This window comes from Chiloscyllium punctatum, chromosome 17 (genome assembly GCF_047496795.1).
Source record: "Chiloscyllium punctatum isolate Juve2018m chromosome 17, sChiPun1.3, whole genome shotgun sequence".
NCBI lineage: Eukaryota > Metazoa > Chordata > Chondrichthyes > Orectolobiformes > Hemiscylliidae > Chiloscyllium > Chiloscyllium punctatum.
This window is the reverse complement of record NC_092755.1, coordinates 94,665,578-94,683,703: the sequence shown is the minus strand read 5'-3', so window position 1 is coordinate 94,683,703 and position 18,126 is coordinate 94,665,578. Positions and strand designations below refer to the sequence as shown.

General features: G+C 41.0%; 1 protein-coding gene across 3 annotated transcripts in view; it reads right to left on the bottom strand.

Moving 5' to 3' along the window:
- Positions 1–17,007, bottom strand: part of smtnb (smoothelin b) — a 355,969-nt gene extending 338,962 nt beyond the window's left edge. For all 3 annotated transcript variants that reach the window (XM_072587983.1, XM_072587985.1, XM_072587984.1), the window contains exon 1: positions 16,485–17,007. In XM_072587983.1, coding sequence (XP_072444084.1) covers positions 16,485–16,535 — 51 coding nt within the window. In that variant the 5' untranslated portion in view covers positions 16,536–17,007. The remainder of the gene's footprint in view (positions 1–16,484) is intronic.
- Between the last annotated feature and the right edge of the window lie 1,119 nt (positions 17,008–18,126).

The window sequence follows — 18,126 nt, the reverse complement described above, 5'->3', positions numbered from 1 at the left end:
ACGGTACTTGGGCAACACCTTCCTTATATTGGCTTGATTGAAGTCACCAGTTACAATAAACAGGACCTCAGGATGTTCCATCTCTCTGGTGTTAGTGGTGGAGCACAGCACATCTAGAGCTCCCTCACCTTTGCTTGTGGCAGTATGTACACATCAGTTAGTATAGCAGCAGTAAATTCCCTTGGTAGATAGTAGGGGGTGGTGTTTGATGGTGAGGAATTGAAGAGTTTGGGAGAAATGGCTGCCCAGGGTTGCAACATCCTTGCACCACAAGTTTTGATTAAAAAGCAAACCCTCCACTCTGACTTATCCAAGGATGCTGTACGGTTCATAAGATGGATAGAAAAACCATCAGCCTGAAGTCAGGAATGGATGGGTTGAGCCAGGTTTCTGTGAAGCAGAGTGCGCAGCAGTCCTGCAGTTCACACTGGAAACTGAGCCATGATTGGAGTTCATCCATCTTGTTCTGCAGAGATTGTACATTTGCTCGGAGTAAGCTAGGAAGGGTCAGTTGATGGTCAGGTGCCCTCTTGAACAGCTGCAATCTATTATGTTGTTGGTAGACCCACAGTTCTTTTAAAGCAGGAATTCCAGGATTTTGACCCAAAAACCATGGAAGAAAAAACCTTTAAATACATCCAAGTCACGATAGTGCGTGGCTTGAGGGAATCTTGTCATTCACGTATCTGCTGCCCTTGTCCTTCTGGAAGGCAGTAGTTATGGGTTTCAAAAGGTACTGTCTAAGGATTATTGGTGAATTTCTGCATTTTGTAGATAGTACACTCTGCTGCTGCTGAACGTTGGTGGTGGTGGTGGAGGTTGTGGATGTGGTGCCTGCAGTGATTTAACAAGGTCAGCCAGAATAGGAGTTTCCTGATTAGGTATATCAACTTGGTCGAATCAAAGAGCCCTGGCTGACAGACAATTGGAATTTCAGGCATCCTGTTCACTCAGCTGAGTGAGGGAGCTGGATCAGTGTCAAGAATACTCCATGCATAAATTAAGGGTGACTTGATGATGGCATACTGACCCCTGGAATTACTTCATTGCCAATAAAGTGGGTTGCTTTATCTTGGATGGTTTCAAGCTTCTTGAGTATTGTTAGAGCTGTACTCATCCAGGCAAGTGGGGAGTATTCCATCATATTTCTGGTGTGTGCCTTGTAGCTAACGAATAGGCTTTGGGGAGTCAGGACATGAATTACTTGCTGTAGTACTGAGCTTCTAATCTGCTCTTGTATTTATATGCCAAATCCATTTCAGTTTCTGATTAATGATAACCCCAGGATCTTAATAGTGGGGGGTTGAATTTCTGGTAGTGGTTATATTGCATCTTATTGAAGATAGTCATTATCTGGCATAAATGTTACTTACAACTTCAGCCCCAGCCTGGATATTGTCCAGGTCTTGTTACATTTCAACATGGATTTCATCAATGTCAGAGATGTAAAAAGTGATGAACATAGTGTAATCATTGACAAACATCCCAACTTCTGACCTTAAGAGAAGGTCATTGAGGAAGCAGCTGATGGTTGGGCCTAAGACATTAACCTGAGGACTTATTGCAGAGATGTCCTGGAGCTGAAATCACTGACCTCCAACAGCCTCAACCACCTTTGCTTGTGCTATGTGTCTCTAACCAGCAAAGAGTTTTCCCCTGATTCCTACTCACGCCAGTTTTGTTAGGGCTCCTTGAGGCCCCACTCTATCAAGTGTGACCTTGATATCAAGGGTGATCACTCTCACCTCACCTTTGGAATTCAGTTCTTTTGTTCATGTTTGAATCAAGGCTATCATGAATTCAGGTGCTGGGTGATCCTGGCAGAATACAACCAGTGCACCACTGATCAGATGCTGCTTGATACTACTGCTGATGACAATTTCCATTTTTTTCAGGCTGACAAGCTTGTCTTTAAATGATGGGATGCACAGATTGACAAATTGGATGCAGTAGCAAAGTAATGCTAAACCAATACTGGTCATTGTAGAGTCAGAAGTTAGCATATTGCTTCGTGGACATTATGAATGTGGAAGGAGCATAAGCAACATTGTACCCATGCTCAGCATCAGTCAAGAGGTTGACAAGTGTCATGACCCAGGGCTGTAGTGGCCCTTAATTTCCAGTAACCAGCCTTAAGGCAACCAAACAAGTTCACCTGCACCTCCACACACATCATTTACTGCATCCGCTGCACCCAATGTGACCTCCTCTACATTGGGGAGACAGGCCGCCTACTTGCGGAACGTTTCAGAGAACACCTCTGGGACACCCACACCAACCAACCCAACTGCCCTGCGGCTGAACACTAACTGCCCCTCCGCCAAGGACATGCAGGTCCTTGGCCTCCTCCATCACCAGACCATGGCAACACGACACCTGGAGGAAGAGCGCCTCATCTTCCACCTAGGAACCCTCCAACCACAAGGGATGAATGCAGATTTCTCCAGTTCCTCATTTCCCCTCCCCCCACCTTGTGTCTGTCCCAACTCTGACTCAGCACTGCCTTCTTGACCTGCAATCTTCTTCCTAACCTCTCCGCCCCATCACCCTCACCTTAACCTCCTTCCACCTATTGCATTCCAACACCTCTCTCCCAAGTCCCTCCTCCCTACCTTTTATCTTAGCCTGCTTGGCACACCCTCCTCATTCCTGAAGAAGGGCTTATGCCCAAAATGTCGATTCTCCTGCTCCTTGGATGCTGCCTGACCTGCTGTGCTTTTCCAGCAACACGTTTTTCAACCAGACAAACGCATAGGTACATCACAGCACTCAAATGTAGGAATCATGGCAGGTGCAGGAAGTAATTGTGACCACAGGTTACCCAAGTATTAATGGAATAGAACCCCTTCCTGTTGAAGGATGACTTCAGCATTTTGATAAAGCCCTTTCAATGCCACACATGTACAGTATATGGCACCATGCATCTGGAGAAGCCAGTTCTGTTCCTGAATCCTACTGCCCGAGCTGCAGTAATCATATCAGGAAAGGAAATAAAGCTATTTGTGCCAGTTCACTAGGTTATTTATTGTCCTGATGCATTTGTGGATTTCAGCAGAGATTCTACACAGCTCCCCCATTGCTCCCTGAAAGGGACCAGTCGCACTTTACCTTCACAGCCAAAGGAAGTGGACAGCTTACACACCTGCAGTCCTCAGGTTTTGCTCCAATATCTGGCATGGTTCAGTGTTCTGGGATATATGGAGACTGCATAGGTACTGCATCTGGTTTATCCAGAGAAAATGGAGACTAGCCAAAAGCTCAGCACCTCCTGCAGACACATCCTGAAGTGTCCTATGACTGCAACCTCCTGCATCTCCTTTCTTAGGAAGGCAGCCATGGCAACCAATATCCCACTCACAGCAGAATAGAAATTCTGTGTTGAGAATACAACTAGAGACTAAGGTCGTTTGATCACAGAAGAGTTATCATGCCTTGCAGATAAGGGCTGAGCATGCTACTCCAGACAGAGATATGCCAGGCCCCTACTAACTAGGGCCTTGCTGTAAGACAAAAAAAAGGAACAGTAGAAGGCCTTTCAGCCCATCAAGCTTGCTCCTCATTCAACAGCATCCTGGCTAATTAGACATTCCTCACATCCACTTGCCCATCCTTTCCCCATAACCCTCATTTCCCCCACTGATAAAGAATCTATCTCAGCCTTAAAATATACACAAGGACTCTGCCCCCACAGCTCACTATTGCAAGGAGTCCCAAAGACTACTCAATTTCTGCTTTCTTTTCTTTCTGAATAGGAATGGTTATATTAACAATTGTCCAATCCTTCAGTACCTCAAGAATCCAATGATTTTTGGAAAGTTACAACCAATGCATCCACCATCTCAGTGGTTACTTTTAGGATGCTCAGATGCAAGTCATCAGGGCCAAGGGACTTACCTGCTTTTATCCCCATTAGTTTGTCTATACCATTATCATTACTAAAGAAGTGGTATGTAGTTCCTCTCCGTGTTCTTAGTACTAATGGAATCTTCAAAGAATCTTCCATCATAAAGCCAGGATTGATTTAACTCTTCTGCATTTCCTGGTTTCTCAGCTACTCAAGAACAATTAGGGACAGACAAGAAATGCTAGCCAGCCAGCAACACCCACATCCCACAAGCAATATAGTATTTTTAAAAAACTCACCCTCCCAGATTAGTTTTCCAAGAGACCACTTTGACCATTTTTTGTCTTCACATATTTAAAGTGCTTATTATCAGTTGCCGTCAGTTTATTTTCTATCATTTTTGTTCTCTATTGCTGCATTCTGAATTTATCCCAGTCTTGGAGTTATTACTGACTTTGGTTTCCTTATGCTTTTTTCTTTCAACTCAATACTCTCCTTAACTTCCTTGGTGAGCCATGGTTTGCTCAATGCTCTCAATCTTTACTCGGTACTAGGTTTTTGCTGAGACATGAAATACCTTCACGAGATGTCTGCAACTGCTTGCAGTTCTGTTTAGCAAACTATCCTAATTTCATAGTAATTCCCTCTATTTAAGTTCAAAGTTGTTCCTAACCAAGTTTCTCACTCTCAAAATGAATATTAAATTCTATTACATTATGATCTCTACTTCTTAGGGGATCTTTTATTTGGAGTCATTTATTAAACTTGCCTCTTTACCCATTAAGAGATCTGCAATAGCCTACTCCTTGGTTGGCTCCATGAATTGCACTTGGAAACTATCCCTAATGGACTATGAATTTATCATAGCTATCCCTTGCAATTTGACTGAATAATGGAGGTAACAATATGACTTAATCAACTTGAGCCTCAGCATATGCAGCAACTCGAAGGTGCTGTGCCAGCTATGCAACCATTACATTAAAAAGAGAGACTGCTGGCTTGCACTGAACCTTACTTCAGGCTAACTTTTTGTAACATTCAGTACAGGCCATTGTTAAAATTTACATGACCGATGACAAAAATGATGATTCACATCTCCCATAGTACCTTTGGAAGTTACACAGCTAAAGGTTTACCTTTTGTCAGTGTAGGCTTCTTATTATGTCACTGCTGCTAACTTCAGCATCATTAAGATGCTAATATTCAATTTGTAAGCATCAATGTTATGGTGTAACTTGCCTTTACCAAGCACCTGACCACAAGTACCTCCACTGTGCATGTTGCAAACCAGCAATTAAAATACTACAAATTAAATGTAGCGGGGTTTGCAAATGGCTACTCCATGTACAGTATTTGTTCCTTCAAATATCCCATCATCCAGCAAACATTGATTCCACACTTCCACCCAAGTCAGCTCAACAAGTATTGTCACAGCCACCTTCTAGTCACAAATTTGCATCTAGAGAATGGCAAGTAACAGCAGGAATGCAACTCATGATGGCCACCATCAGCACCCGCCCCCAGATTCTCCATGTCCACTATTACCTTGCACTATCCCAACAGCCTATTTCAGCTGTATGTCCTTGTGCTTCCTCTCCTCCCACCATGCATAGCAACAAACATGCCATGCCACTTGCTAAAAGTGGCAAAGTTGGAGCAAGATGTTCCCAATTCAACTCAGACCTCAGACTTCACAAATTTTCAAGACCATCTTGAAAATGGTTCTCTATGCACTCTGCTACCTCACCCATGGAGCAGTTCTTCATGCAAGATTAAAATGTTGCCAAGTTATTCAATGACTGGGCTAGAACAGGGAAGGAAAAAGAACTAATTTATTTTCCAACCAAATATCCACAACCTACACTTTGCAACTGGAATTACTGGATATTGATCAAGACCCAGAATTATGGCTGGTAACTTTTCCTTTCCTAAAAGGAGAAGGGCTGTCAATATTTATAGCATTCTTACAAACAGTACTTCCTCACCTAAAAGTCAAATGTAACAGTTAGCCTTCAAAAAAAAATTTCAATAAAAAGTTGGAAATTCTTGGAACTGCCTAGTGGTATATACTATAGAGATATGATTCAACTTACCCATGTAAAACTGAAATGCTATCCTAAATCATGACTATCTCAGATTCAAATAACTTGTATCAAATTGATATTTGTGCCAACTGTGCAATTTAAAAAAGGTTTCATCCCACTTCAATTCTAAGGTGACTGAAACAGTTTGCAACCCAACACTTCCAAAGTCATGGCCCTGAACAAGAGGGGAATTTGGAAACTAACCTCATTATATTCACAACTCACTATGTACATTTCTATTATTGAAATATCATTAAAACTCCAAGTTGATTATAACCCCTTTGCAGCAGCATTTCAATTCTATTCTCAAGTAAGCACAATTTGAAGACAGACCTAAACATTATTCCAACAAAATACACATTCATTATAAGACAAAGTACAAGTTATTATAAATACATCCTCTTGGTACCTATTTGCTATGGCTCTGCACAACTGAGCCAAACTTACCAGCAGATTTTCAAAGTTTAATTTCTCACCAGCTAAGGAAGCAGTAGGATGGTAAACTGCTTGCCATGCCAAAGCGAAGGATATTATGGGAAGTGCAGCAAGTGTAGTCTGGATATTCGCTTTCAGTTTTTAATGCAGCAACACTATTTGAAAGTGTGCGCACAAGGGCATGCAGTATATCAAATAGGCTTCTGATACTCATTATGTCAGGTTATTTGTGAAGACTATTTTGTGGGTAAGCTAACCACTATTTGTAAATGAAACAACAGTAAGAGACAGTACCTTCAGGACAGAGGAGAAGAAAATCTCCTCCACCGAGAAAGAGTGAATAAAACAACGATTCCTACTTTAGCCTTCATTGCTATTTGCCATCAGCAATTTTCAATAAGTTCCATAAAAGAGACATGACTCAAAATGGTCAATTAATGCATTAATGTCAGAAATACAACTACAGCTAATTTATACCAAAATTTTAAAATATACCTCCTCCTAAAAAAGGTGGCTTAGTGAAAAGAACAAGAAGCTCCCAAGAAAGCAGCAAAACTGCAAAGTGTTCTGTTGCCTCAACATGTTTAGACATCTATTTCTGCAGATACTTCAGCTGGTAGTCATTAATAAAGATATTGCATAAATAATTGAAATAAATTAGATCACTTGGAACAGGTTTTGCTGTAGGCTTTAGTGTCCTGTAACAAAAACATTTCCCAGTAGAAACAAGAATCATTCAAACACTGCAGCATAACAAAAGCAAGGTTATCAAATGCATTTTTACAAGAAATAATCCATTAGGTTTGTGGTGATAAGCAAGTTTAATGATATTTCCATTTTGTTTATACCAGAACAACATATGCTCATGTCAAGATATCATCTTAAAAAATATTTGATTCTGTTCACTCAAAACAAGAGCTGTTGCCAAAAGGTTGTAAGGTAAAATCAACTTCTCATGGAGTTACAGATCAAGACAGGCAGATGGCCCAATTGGATTTATAAAAAGGTAACAACACCTAACATTTTATTTATGGACATGAAACTAATTTCAGTTTCTAAACTAAACACATAGCAACATTCTGGTGTGGTTCAAATATATTGAAAAAAAATAGGGCAAAATGGGACATTGCTTGTGTATATCTGGTGAGATCACTTTGTACGGTATAAGTTTATAAATAAGCCAAACACCACCACTTCAAGACTGGAAAATACTTGATTCATTTCAAATTCAAAGGGAAAGGGAAAGGGACACTATTACAAGAATGTGAATAGGTTTTATTGTGCTATCATCATCATGACTCAATTGATATTTTGCGCTACTGGAATGCTGTTGTCAATCCACAAAGATGACGTTCTGCCTACCACAGTTGAGCAATGTTGTGTATTTATTTTTTTGAGTGGCCAGTGACAAGCACTGCCCCTTACCCTCCTGTTTCTTTTTTTTCTCCTTTTTTGGTAGTGCTTATATTTTCCCAAGCACCCATGCTGTGTGTACAGGTGAGAGACAGTGAATGTTGTGTATTTATTCTAGAGCCAATCAATGTCAATTACTTCCTAATGATTGGCTGATTGAGGCAAACATTCTCCCAGTTGATCATAATAGAATATAGACCGCACTCAGCCAGTCCATGCATGAACAACCCAAGACAATATCTATTTATTATTAGGATTCTATAAATGGGCAGCATTTGCTAAACAACCAAATATACTACCTAATACCAATGTAACATAATCAGTTGATCCTAAAATTGGCTCATTTACATTTGTTGTTAGTGATATACCAACATATACTGACAAGCTGTGGCTTTAAGTGTGTATTTGGTACTGGTTTCTTTTAGAGAGAACTGGGGGACAGTTATCAAGCAATCAATGAGAAGATAAACAACATGAGCCTTAGTTATTTTAGAAAATGCACAGGAACAATGGAAGCAGCCTGAGTGGGTGTGATTAAAGTCTACAGATCCAGGATTTTAGTTAGCTTTCGGCAATTGTTACTGGGGTCTCAGCAAGATTGGAAGGCAGCAAATCTCTCCCGACTGCTCCACTGAATTCTCTCAGAATTGTCTTTTGATGTTCTTGCCTCCTGGATTGGAGCATGAGAATTTGCCTTTTTGCTAAGGGTGTGTTTATTTGGTGCTACAATATGGAATAGTTAATTGGTCATTGTTACTGTACCTACTATTCTGTTAAGTTTTCCAATACAGTAAAACTATTGCAAGTTAGAGTTATAGAGATGTACAACATGGAAACAGATCCTTCGTCCAACTTGTCCATGCTGACCAGATATTCTAGATTAATCTAGTCCCATTTGCCATCACTTGGCTATATACCACTAAACTTTTTTCATATACCCATCCAGATGCTTATTAAATATATCAGCCCCCACCACTTCCTGAAAGCTCATTCCATCTATGCACCACACTTTGCATGAAAAAAGTTATCCCTTAGGTCCCTTTTAAAAAAAATTTCCCCTCTCACTAAACCTAAGCTGCCTTGTTTTGGACTCCCCCACCCTGGGTAAAATACCTTGTCTATTTATCCTATCCATACCCCTCTGATTTTCTGAGCCTCTCAGCTTACCCCTCCAATACTCCATGCAGGATAGTCCCAGCCTATCAGCCTCTCCCTATAGCTCAAACACTCCAAACCATGGCAACATCCTTGTAGTTAAAAATCACAACACCAGGTTATAGTCCAACAGGTTTATTTGGAAGCTGATTGCAAAGTTTGGTACCCATGGGAATAGCCTCAGCCAGGCTGTAGTGTGATATGGGTTCATATCACTACAGGTGACCCCACTGCATGACACCCACACAGACCCTTCCTCAAACAAGCTCTCTCATATGCACACAACCCCCACTCACATGCACCCTCTCACACACTTAACCAAGCTTACATATCGTATCACATCTGTCGCTCCTACATGCGCAGGAGCAAGCAAGGACTGCAGATGTTGTAGATTAGAGTCAAGAGTGTGTTGCTGGAAAAGCACAGCAGGTCAGATAGCATCCAAAGAGCAGGGAAAAAATAAAAATTGACATTTCGGGTATAAGCCTTTCATTAGGGCCTTCACTGATTCTTCTGCTCCTCAGATGACCTACTGTGCTTTTCCAGCAATACACTCAACTCCTACATGCACACATACAAGCTTATAGGGTGAATTTGTTTTTGTGAATTAAGTTTTATTTTACTGAAAAACTGCACGAATTCATGCAAAACTAAAACTATAGAGGGTTTGTCAGTCTAACATAGCATTGGAACACAGACTTCACACCTATTGTTTAAAAAGTTGAGCTACCTTGAGAATGTAATTTAAGAGAAGCTCTGGGAATTACATAAATAACAGAAACCAGGATATAAAAGATGAAAGTTTTAATCTAAGATTGTTTACTGTATCACATCTCCATGACACTAGACTCCTTTGCCAATAAATTCTGAGAATGATCTTAACCTCCACAACCACCTGATAAAAAGGGACGGCATTCCAAAAGCGAGTGCTTCCAAATACGTCTATTGGATTATAGCTTGGTGTTGTGATTTTTAACTTTGTCCACCCAGTCCAACACTGGCACCTCCAAGTCATAACACCCTGTAGATCTTTTCTGAACGCTTTCAAGTTTCACAACATCCCTCCTATAGTAGGGAGACCAGAACTGCACAGTACTCAAAGTGGAGTCACCAATATCCTGTACAGCCACAACATGACCTCTCAACTCTTATGCTCAGTGCTCTGACCAATAAAGTTAAGCATACCAAATGTCTTCTTCACTATCCTATCTACCTGCATCTCCACTTTCAAGGAAAGTATGAATCTGCACTCCAAGGCCTGTGTTCAGCACACTCCTGAACTTTATCATTAAGTGTACAAGTTATGCTCTAATTTGCCTTTTCAAAATGCTGATCCTCACATTTATCTAACTTAAATTCCATCTGCCACTCTTCAACCCATTGGCCCATCTCATTAAGATCCCGTTGTACTCAGAGGTAACCTTCTTCGCTGTCCATTATACCTCCAATTTTGCAGTTATCTGAAAATTTATTAACCATGCCTCCGATGTTCACATCTAAATCATCTAAGTGACAAAAACAATGAGACCCAACACCAATCCTTGTGGCACACCAGTGGTCACAGGCCTCCAGTCTGAATAGTAACCCTCCACCACCCTCTTTCTATCTTCGAGCCAGTTCTCTGTCCAAATGGACAGTTCTCCCTGTATTGCATATGATCTAAATTTGCTGACCAGTCTACCTTGACAAACCTTGTCGAATGCCTTACTCAAGTCTATACAGGTCAAGTTCTTCTTTTATTTTGTTGTATTTTAAACTATAGTAATTGAATAAATTGTGTTTTGCTTAGAGTAGTTTAACCAATTGAATTGCATCTGGAAGACAGCACTTGATGATATTTACCTTCAAAATAAGAAATTGTTAAGGGTCTAGGCTACCTTCTTAATGTGTTTTGAGGGGTTCTGGTCTGGTCATAACACCAGAAATCTGTTCTCTGCAAGTAATAGTTCTATGCTGAAGCCTTGTGACTTCGCGAATTGCCCAGAAGCAGAGGAGCTGTTGCTTGTTCCAGATTTGTTCTTTGATCAGCATGGACTTGCAAACAACCACAAGTCCTTTTCTCCTGAGGTAAAAATTGTGGAGATACAACAAAAATACCAAGTTTGAAATTATGTATTGATGAGCACAAAATGCACATGTTCAACAAAAGTCTCTTTTCAGCAACATTAAATCAAACAATCCAATCAATACACTATCCAAACTCAAGAAAGCTACTCCAAAACAAGCTGCCAACTTAGACATAGGAGTACAATTTTTGAGAAGAATTGTAGCTCAGATTAGAGGTTTGGGTTACAAGTTTCCTCGGTGAGCTGGCAGGTTTGTTTTCAGACGTTTTGTCACCATGTTAGGTAACAGTGAGCCTCCAGTGAAGTGCTGCTGTTCTGTCCCACTTTCTAAATGTCGTCTTGATCGGATAAGGTGAGTGATTTCATTCTGGTTATTTTTCTCAGAGGTTGGGAAAAGGGGTCCAAATTGATGAATTTTGGTTTGAATGCCAGGAAATTCCCATGCATGTCTGTTTGGCCTGTCCTAGGATGGATGTGTTGTCCCAATCAAACTGGTGTCTTTCTTCGGCTGTACATAAGGATACAAGTGATAGTGGGTCATGTCTTTTGATGGCTAGTTGATGTTAGTGTACCCTGGTGGCTAGTTTTCTGCCTGCCTGATGTAGTGTTTGTTACATGGTATTTTGGTATGGTATTTTGTGAATGACTTCATTTTTGCTGATTGTTGGTATAGGGTCCTTTAGATTCATCAGTAGCTGTTTCAGTATGTTGGTAAGTTTGTGGGTTACCATGATGCCAAGGGGTCAGAGTAGTCTGGTAATCATCTGAGATATGTCTTTGATGTATGGTAGTGTGGCTAGAGTTTCTGGGTGTGTTGTGTCTACTTATTTGGGTTTGTTGTTTAAGAATCGATGGACTGTGTTTATCGGGTACCCGTTCTTCTTGAATACATTGTATAGATATTTTTCTTCTGCTGCTTATTGTTCCTAGGTGCTGCAGTGTATTGTGGCCCGTTTACATCATGTCCTGATGCAGCTCTATTTGTGGGTGTTGGGATGATTGCTTCTGTAGTTAAGTATCTGTTATCAGTCTTAGATAAAGTATCAGTGGATATACTGTACTGGAAATGGAATGGAGGATCAGATCAGCATAATTTCATTAAATGGTGGCACACAGTCAATGGGCTGAATGGCCTAGTTCTAGTTCTGTTTCTTGTCTTAGGTACTTCCAGAAGGCATTTGATAAAGTGTCACAAAGGGTTTTGTGGAAAATAGAAGCTTCAGTGTAGGTAGTAACATAAGCATTGTTATGGACCAGACCCCAACAAAATATTACAAGTTAGCCTTGACCCTAACTTTTTCTTATTTTAAAAAAAAGGTAGATATAAAGTGTGTATTCCAGGTGTGATGTGATTGGTCAAGCTACTTGACGTTAAGCAAAACACTAGTTACAATAAAAACAAAAGAAAGAAGAATTTAGAATAACTTAACTATTGGAAAACTTAATGATAGATACAGTTCCAATTATTAACTATTCCAATATAGTAACATCCCATAAACACACCCCTTGGCAAAAAGGTAAATTCAGACAGATCCTTACATGTACTTCAATCCAGGAAGAAACAACAGCAAGAGAGTTTTCAGAGAGAGAAAGTAGCAGCTTGCTATCATATAGCAGAGCTTCCAAACCTTCTGGGATCCCAAACAACATCTAAAAGCTAAAAAACTAGAAAGCCTGGCTTACGAGAGCTGTCCACTCCCCTTTCATTGTTACAATGGTTAAAATCTAAAGGCTCCCCCCGCCCCAAGTTATTTACTTAGGCAGTTTTCAGTAGCCAGTTCAATACATCTGTCTTTACAAACTCTTCAAAAACCTAAGGACACAATAACCTTTTTAAAGTAACAGCATCATCACAACATGGATACAAGACTGACCAGCTAATAGGAAACAGAAGTGTAGACATGCATAGGTTCTTTTCTGGCTGACAAATTCTAACAAGTGGCATGTCACAGGGATTAGTGCTGGAACCTTAAACATTTACTATATAAAGTGACTCAGATGAAGGGACAGAGGTATGGTTGCTACACTTGCTGATCACATAAAAGTAGGTAGAATGCAAGTTGTGAACAGCACTTAGGATGGGAGGTTAAATGAGCAGACAAAGAATAGTATAAAATTGTCCATTTTGACAGGAAGAATAAAAATGAAGCACATTTTCTGAAATAGAGAGAGATTGCAGTGCTCAGATGTAGAGTGTATGTATCACATAACCTAGTATATTTACAGGAACAAGAAATTAAGAAAACTAATAGTTATTTATTTTACTGGTAACTGAACACAAATAAGGGGTTACATTTCAGTTATACAGAGCACAGGAGAGATCATAACTGGAGTACTGTGTGAAGTACTCAGAATCCCGATATTGAAGAAGCAGGCCATTCAGCTCACGGAATCCAACTGCCTCTCTAATGAGCATCCCATGTAGACCCACCCCGAGAAAGAGTGCAAGCTAATGTTGAGTCTTTAGGACTCTTCAGAGCTGAAGTGAAGGGTGGAGGGAGAAACATTTATGCTATAGTTTTGGGGGGGGGGGGGGGGGGGGCGCGCGCGGGGCTGCAGGAGTATAGAATGCTAGGGGAGAAAGAATGTTGATTGTCCAGATTAAGTGATCTGCTATTCTCATATGCTGAACGATGTTGTGTCTAACTGAGAGGCCTAAAAGAACAGACATTCCCGGTGGGGTGGTGGGTGGGACATGGTGACAGAATGTAACCAGTAAGGCTTAGAGAAAGTGAAAGACCAGCACAACCCTGGACATCATGGGGCAATTTAGCATTGCTAATCCACTCAACCTGCACATCTTTAGACTGTGGGAGGAAACCAGAGCACCAGGAGGAAACTCACATGGACATAGGGAGAATATCTGTCTGTGTGGAATTTGCACAGGCACTAAAGGGTGGACTTGAACCTGGGTCCCTGGCATTGTAAAGCAGTGGTGCTGCCCCCTATAACAGTCATATAATTGAAGGAAGGATGTAATGATTTGGAAATAGTTCAATACTTTTACCAAACTAATTCCTGGAATGGGCATATTGAAGTAATACTGAAAGTGTTGCTGGAAAAGCTCAGCAGGTCAGGTAGCATCCAAGGAGCAGGAGAATCGACAGAAGAACGGCTCATGCCCAAAACGTCGATTCTCCTGCTCCTTGGATGCTGCATGACCTACTGCGCTTTTCCAGCAACACATTTTCAGCTCTGATCTCCAGCATCTGCAGTCCTCACTTTCTCCATATTGAATTAATAGAAATGTTTGGACAGTATAGGCCTAGATTGGTTGGTTGGAGTTTAGAAGTGTAACGGTAACTTGATTGAAGCATACAAGATCTGAGGAATTTTGACAGGCTAAATGTGGAGGATGGTTCTGTCTTGGAAAGTTCTAGAACAAGGGATCACTGTCTAAATATAAGGAATTGGCCATTTTAGAAATATGGAGTTTTTTGAAGATGGCCATGAGCGTTTGGAACACTTCCTAAAAAAAGGGTGGAATATTTTTAAGACAAAGATGAATAGATTCTTAATACACATTCCTGCTTACCTTTGTTTATTTTAAGTTACAGTCATATCAACCTTGATCCTATTGGGTGGCAGGACACCTCTAGGGGACCGAATGACCAATCATGGAGGAGATTTGAATACAAGGATGAGAATTTTAAAAAATGAAGTCACTGCTTAACCCAAAACTAAATGTATGTCAGTGAACACAATAATGATGGGCAGTTGGGACTTGGAACAATTTAGGACAAAGTTTTGGCTAACTTCACAGAAGTAGGACGTCAGCCAGAAGTGCACTGGAATGATCAAGCCTAGAGGTAACAAGAGTTGCTGCAACAGAATAGATGAGACAGGCAACATTACATGCAAGTGGGTGGTCTCAATGATGGCATAGATATGTCACATTTCGTTATTTTAAAAATCACATTCTAATTCTCGAGAGCATTCTTTTGCAATAATGGAAATATGTTCTCCAATTCAACTAATGAAAGTTTTAGGGAATCGGAGCTGACAGATGTAACGTAATGCCCTCAACATTTGTACCCTCACTGGGCTGGTCATTGTATTTCCAGGTCCGCCAGAAAATATCGTCTAAGTTTCTATGTTTCCGAAGCGACCAAAACTGATAATTGTACAATTTACTTTAAAAATCTCTACAACACCTTAATGTTGCCAAACCAATACAAAATCAGGTTACACGGAGATGGGAATGTGCACATATTTCACTCATCCACCTACATTTAAATTTTTAAAACTTTCAATTCCGAAGAAATTATGTTGGACTCAAAATATAAACTCTGCAAATGCCGCCAGATCTCTCGAGTTTGTCCAAAATGTTCGGATTATGTTTTAATTAAACTGTCCATCCTTCTTGAAAGATGCTTGCATATTCAGTCTAACTTTCTAAGCGTGCTGCGGTCAGTGCTACGTAGAATTGCAATTCAGAAGTATCTACAAATCTCCTCAATGTGTTAGCCGATTGAGCATTGTACGCCAGAAAGATGCAATGCTTTCCAATTAGAAAGCCAACAAAACTTGAATCAATCACAAAATAGCAAGATCGACATACTAGACGAGATTTAACGTGCACATCTTTGCAGTTCTGTTGGGACAAGAAACAGAACTAGGCCATTCAGCCCATTGACTCTGTGCCACCAGTTAATGAAATTATGCTGATCTGATCCTCCTTAATTCTATTTCCAGTACAGTATATCCACTGATACTTTATCTAAGACTGATAACAGATACTTAACTACAGAAGTTTCACCTTTACAGGAACAAAAGGTATTTAATTCGTCGTGACATCGTAATTAAAGCAACTTGGCTACTCAAGTCCAGAGATTTACCCCAACTTCTGCTGAAGGTCAGAGGTGACCTGTAGCTTCAGCCCTGCTCCAGCTAAAATCTCGGACCCTGCGCCTCAGCAGGTCAGGTTAACTATTTTAAACTGGACATTTTTCAAAGGGAGTTTAAATGGAAAGGACAAACTCAATAATTCCATCCGGCATTAAATAAATACTTACAACACACGAATATCGTGGCTGTTCGACACCAGGTCAAGATACAAAAATTTGGAACTTTTAAAAATAGCACAAAATACAAGAGTAGTGAAAATGTGGCAAGATTCATAGCCGTTTTCACATCTTAAAAGACTATTAACAGCACCGAGTGACATTCCACATTCAACCGCTCGAGGCCCTAACATGCCCCGAACCCTTCCAAAACAAAAACCAAATCACGGAAGCCAACTCTCACTTTAAATCAAGTGCCTATGCGCCTTGGTGCATCATTGGCCTGGGGTGGCACCACCTCTCCCACCCCGTCACCCACAGCAATTATTGCTCAGGGTCGCATATTCCGCAGCCAGGTACACAGCGGAATTTTGCAGTAACAGCCGCCGCCCTGGCACGTTCAGCAGCAGCCAAGCAGATCCCAGTACCAGTACCGGGTTGGGACAACATTTTAATCCCAAATAAGTGGGTCACACTTTCTCACCAGCTTCCTGAGGGCAGTTTCATCCAGAGCGGAGTAACGGTCTGCGGACATGGTCAGACTGTGCCCCGTGCTGGCTCAATACTCCGGAGGATCGCAAGATGACTTAACCAACAGGACTTTTGTCTTTTGCGGAAGTTCGTGTATCCCGGCTTACTCTCGATGGCCTTTGCTGGTTTATTTCAAGTCGACTCAGACCCAGGTAAGTGGGTCGCTGTCACTTGGTGACAGGAGGCGGCCGCTGACAGATCGCTGCAGGTGCGATGGTCTTTGATCCCGCAACTCGGTCGACAGTCAAACAGAGGTGGGGCAAGAAAGAACAAAAAAAAAGCTGGTCTCCTCTCAAAAGTAAGATTAATTCGACGTTGAGGGAGATCAGGCGATCGCTGATCCTTTACGACTTTTTCCGAACGTGTAGACCCCCGGAACACCAAATCCCCGGGGATTCCTTATCCCTGAGTTCAAATTCCGAACCAGCGATCCCGGGAACGTTCCATTCACAACCGCTCACCTCAGCGCGAGCTTCAAATAACGACCATCCCCACCAAGCCCTGCCCACCAACCCCGACATCGACCAATCGCGTCTTGGTGTACCCTACCAGCTTCTTTGTGATTGGTGCACGGGTATCAACGGTCGCTTTGACACGCCATAGCTCGGCCCTCTCTGCCCTGTGCACCTTCGGACGATGGAGTTTGTCCATAAGTCAACGGTTACTCTCAGGTTATATTGCCGGTGTTTAGAGATAGTCAACCAGAAAAAGGAACAGTCAAGTCCAGGATATCTGAAAATTAGAAACAGAGAATGCTACAAATGTTCAAAAGATCTAGTTAGAGCTTTGGAAAAAAGAGAAAAAACATGTAACGTCGATTACCTTTTTAGGAATTATTTTGCTTTATCAGTACAAAGCTTTTTCACGAGTTGGGGATGTCTCCAACTGTTTTACAGTGAATTTTAAATACACTTGTCATGTAGGAAGCACATTAGGCAATTTGCAGACGGCCAAATCCCACAAACAATGAGACAATGACCAGAGAAACAGTTTTTATTTTTGTTGATCTTAAGTTATATCTACTACCGCCTGCTGTTCTTCAAAATACTGCCATGGAATCTTTGAAGATGGAGTTAGGCTCAGCTGGATCCTCCTACCACGTAAAAGTCCAAGTGTTCGTAACACACATGCCTTCACTCAGACGAAGTTGGCTTATATGAGATCCTGCCTGACTGCTGATACTCTTGTAATGCAATTATGTTCATACCTATAAACAAAAAAGATCTACTGAATACAAGTCAGGGCTTTTTACCCATTTTATTAGTCTAGAGTTCTGAAGCCAATTGAATCATCTCTACTGCTGATTCAGCTGAGATCAACCAAATGAGCCAGATATAAATACTGTGAATTTTTAAATAAGTGTAGCTCAATGGTGAGTAACTGAATTACACAGCCCAAGTAGATTACACAACATTGAAAAAGTATGATCTGGGAAGACACAGCTCATCCATTTTAAAAAATATACACTCATTTCATCTGAATTGTCTAATCAATCTTAGAATAAATCTGATCTAAAATCTGTTCTTTGTGTTAAGAAATTCTTACTTAAATCTTTGTTAACTTCTCCCTTCATCAGGTTTGGCCCATGCTGCTTT